Source organism: Plasmodium reichenowi, chromosome 12 (assembly GCF_001601855.1).
Source record: "Plasmodium reichenowi strain SY57 chromosome 12, whole genome shotgun sequence".
Lineage (NCBI taxonomy): Eukaryota > Apicomplexa > Aconoidasida > Haemosporida > Plasmodiidae > Plasmodium > Plasmodium reichenowi.
Genome location: NC_033657.1, coordinates 1,928,761 through 1,933,287, shown reverse-complemented (window position 1 = coordinate 1,933,287; position 4,527 = coordinate 1,928,761). Strand labels below are relative to the sequence as shown.

Here is a 4,527-nt window from a genome sequence, read left to right as displayed (position 1 = left end):
TCTTATATTTATTCTAATTTTTTTTATTTTCTAATTCATAATATATATATAATATATAGTTTATTTTTTTTTTTTTTTTTAAGAGTAATTTTATTATTTAAAAAAAAAAAAAAAAGGAAATTAATTTTTTTTTCAAAATTTTATGTAAAAACAGGGGAAAAAAAAAATAAAATAAAATAAAAATAAGGAAATTATTCTTTTTTTTCAAGATTTGCAAAAAAAAAAAAAAAATAAAAACTTTAAATAATAATATATACAAAATTTATATTATTATTTTTAGGAAAATTATTTTTTAAAAAAAAAAAACTATATTATTTGTAAAATTTTATATATATATTTTACATATATTTAATTAATTTTACATATTTTATAAAAACTGTATTCTAATTAAGAATAATTTTTCTTTTATTTGATTTATAAAAAGAAAAAAAAACTAGAATACCAAATTTACCATAATTATCCATTTATATGTATAAAAATAACATCCGTAATATTGTATATTATATATATATTTATAAAATATATTATATACATTATTTATATATATGGAAAAAAAAAATATATATATTTTTTTTATGAACCTTTATTTTTGAGAAAGAATATTTAATTTTTATTTCTTATTTTATTTTATTTTATTTTTTTTTTTGTTTCAAATATATATATATATTTTATTTTGATTCTAATATTAAGTATATATAATAAATATATTACATATATATATTTATATATATATATGTATGTATCAAGACATATACGCAAATCGTATATAATTTATTTTTAAACATTTTTTTTTTTCTATTAACAATATATCTATATCAAAATGAGTGATCCATGGGCAGATTACGATCCTAATATAATATCAGCTTTACAAGAAGCTTTTGGAGATATCATAACAGCAAAGCCACTTACAAATTTATTATCAGGAGATTCCGGTCCATCAATAGCTGGTGGTTGTTCATGTAATCGTTCTCTTATGATTTTTATAGCACTTATGGTATTTAACGCAATATTGTTCTGGGTGTATAATCGAGGAAAAAAAGTAATTAAAACAAAACCAATAAAAAAAAATAAATATTATTATGTTATATAAGAATTCATATGAAAATTTTTATTCTATATATATATATATATAATTCATGTATATATTCATTTTTATTTTTTATTTGCTTTTTAGGATATTGAGAAAAAAATCAAGAAACATGGATATTACTAATCCTCACATGTTGTATCATATAATTTTAAATAATTAAAAAAGAAAAAAAAAAAAAAAAAAAGGTTTAATTCAGAAATTATATAATACAAAATATATGCATAAAAAAAAAAGGGTAAATTCAAAATCATTTATAAAGTTCATATAATATCTTATACCTAAAAACTATCTACTGCGCACATTTTACAAGAATAAGAAGAAAAGAAAAAGTAGAAAAAAAACAAAAGCAAACTTACAAGAAGAAATAAGAAAAAGTGCAATTTTCATAGAATAGAAGGTTACAACAAAAAAAAAAAAAGAAAAAAAAAAAAACATTTATATATATGTAACATCTTTTCACGTAAAGAATATTATTTTATGTATATATTATTATTATTCAACATATATTTCTTTCATTTGCGTTTCTAGAAATTTTTGTATTTGTTGTATTTCTTTTTTCCTGTTTATCTTTTTTTTAAAAATATTGTTTTTAATATTTTGATTAAAAAATTTATAGACCAAACAAAAATATATATGTTTAAATTTTATTTTACTTATTTTTTTTTTTTTTGAAGGATGAATTATGGTATTATATTAATACATAAGTATATATGTATATATATATATATATATATATATATATATTCTATACATCTATTTATTATATGAAAATAATACGTTTATATTTATTATTACCCAATGATATATATTATTGCACATGTAATAAAAATATACGATTTTCGTTGATTGATATGTTGTATTATTATGATATTAATATTGAGCAAAAAAGGGAGGAAAGAAGAAAAAAACAAAAAGAAAGAATTGAAAAATAATCTTATATTTCGGAATTTTCCTTTAGAATTGGACAGCTATTATTTATTTTATATATAAAAGATATAATAATTATATATTCAGATATGTTATTTTTATTTATATATTTTTATTTTTTTTTTTTAAATTTGTATTATTATATGTAAATATATATATTTATGCATACTTTTTTATGATATATTTATTGATTTTTATATATTTTAAGTTATTTTGTTTTTATTTTTTAATTGTTAAAATGTATGAGTGAACAATTTTATATTTCATTTCTTTTATTTAATCTATATATAAATATTAAGTGAACTATATATATGGTGTTTATTTATTTTTTTTTTTTTTTATATTATTAACACAAAAGTAACTACTTTTTTTTTTTTTATTAATATAAAACATATTTGTTATAAATATAAAAAAGAAATTATACAAATAAAACCATTATCTGTCTAAATGGTAATATTGTCATATTATATATATATATATATATATATATATATATTTATATATATTCATGAATATACTCTTTATAGATTATTCTATTTTTTTTTCTTCTATCTTTCTAAATCCTAAAAGGAATATAGGATAATTTCCCTTTCTAAATAAAATAGGTGTGTTATTGTTTCTTAATATATAAACAAAAAATGTTTATTTTTTTTTTTCTCATATGAGGGGAAAAAAAATAACAAATTAATAAAGAGAAATAATTTATTAGGTATCTTAAATATAAAAATTCATACAGTTTAGTAAAACAATTATTATATATTTATTCGTATTTTCTTTTAAGGTGTTTGAAGGTATATATAATATAGTTTATATAAACATGAATATATATATATATATATATATATATAGATATATATAATTCAAAATGTATAATATAACCATAATATTAATTCTAGAAAAAATATATATATTTTATAAAAAAAAAAAAAAAAAAATACTATTTAATGTAAAGATTCTACGAAATTTTCAATTGCTAATTGTTCATTATGTGCAGCATTATCAGAAGATAAAGACCATAATCCAAATCCGTCTGCTCTTTTATTTAATTTATTTTCAGTCTTTACAAAATCACCAATGGATTTTACAAACATTTTATCATTCGGATTAAAAGGAGTTGAAGGAAACATTAATGTAAATCCCATTATAATAACATAATCATATTTTTTTCCATAATAAGCATAAGAATCATATAATTCTTTCATAACTGTTGAATCTGTAGAATTTGTATAATTAAAGGTTTGTACAAACACCATATCAATCATATCCTTTAAATTATTCATTAAATATATTGCTCCTCCAGCTGAAGCCATTTGCGCTGCTCTTAATAGCTCCTTTTTTACATCAGGTTTATTGAAATATTTTGAATTATATGGTGCTTCATCATCCATACATATTTTCTTAGGATCATTAAAACCTATACAACTTAAAGCTCCATTAGATGATTGAGATATAGAAATTAATTTATCATCACACATATATTCCCTCAATTTTGTTACATATTGTACGAAAAAATCAGCTTTCTCTTTTTCGTTCAAACCATCAAAAGATCCATTAGGCTCATAATCAACATCGATTCCATCAAATCCTAATTCATCAACTAAATTTGCAATTTTCTCAACAGCATTTAAAGCAGAATCAAATGAACTTGGATGATATGTTTCTCCTCCAAGAGATAAAAGCATAATAATATCTGGACGAGCTTTTCTTAAATTCATGGCATCATTAAAATATTCGTTTAGCCCTATATATTCTAAACCTATTAATGACTTGAAAAGTGAAGGAGAACCAACAATACTCTCTATACTGTCATAAGATAAATCCATCTTAGCAAAAGACATATGTACAACATTTAAATTAGCATTTAAATCTTTCAAGTTATGATTATAGGAAACCCATGATGGATAATAACCTTGAATAATTCCTTTCCCACTATCTTTAAATGTTTTTATAATTTCTCTTGGGTTTTTTCTTGATTCACCTGGTCGTGCTCGATGCCCCTCAATGACACTTACATAAGTGCTTAATAAACAGCATAATAAGCAAATAACTAAAAATGAATATTTCACAGTAAAATTCATGTTTATATATTAATTCTTATAAACGGTGAAAAAAAAAATAAAAAAAAATATATATAATTATGTATTGAACAAAAATTAAAAGTTTAAGAGGAAAAATTAAATAAAAAAAAAAAAAAAAAAAAGGATAATATATATATGTATACTTAAATTAATATAACTTATAAATATTATATATTTGAGTAAAATACAGAACAATGAAAACAAGGAAAAATAAAACAAAGGAAATAAAAAATAATAAGCAAAAAAATAAAATTAAAATAATAAAAAATAAAAATTAATTTTATAAAAATTATATATCGAAAAATTATAATTACATATTTTGTTTTAATTTTTTTATTCATCTGAATTGAACAACGTTGTCTATATGTAATATAAATATGCTTTTTTTTTTTTGTTTTTTTTTTTTTTTTTTTGCTATAACTATCTTAATAT

At 18.2% G+C, this 4,527-nt stretch overlaps 2 protein-coding genes across 2 annotated transcripts; one reads left to right on the top strand and one right to left on the bottom strand.

Moving 5' to 3' along the window:
• Positions 1-820: 820 nt before the first annotated feature.
• On the top strand, positions 821-1,213 carry PRSY57_1251700 (hypothetical protein; the record flags this gene model as incomplete). The annotated part of the gene is made up of 2 exons (XM_012908926.2): positions 821-1,039; positions 1,175-1,213. 2 exons carry the CDS (start codon positions 821-823, stop codon positions 1,211-1,213), a joined length of 258 nt encoding a protein of 85 aa, XP_012764380.1.
• Positions 1,214-2,958: 1,745 nt separating this feature from the next.
• On the bottom strand, positions 2,959-4,095 carry PRSY57_1251600 (chitinase; the record flags this gene model as incomplete). Its single annotated transcript, XM_012908925.2, has 1 exon — positions 2,959-4,095. The coding sequence occupies one exon, from the start codon at positions 4,093-4,095 to the stop codon at positions 2,959-2,961; it is 1,137 nt and encodes a 378-aa protein (XP_012764379.1).
• Positions 4,096-4,527: the final 432 nt, after the last annotated feature.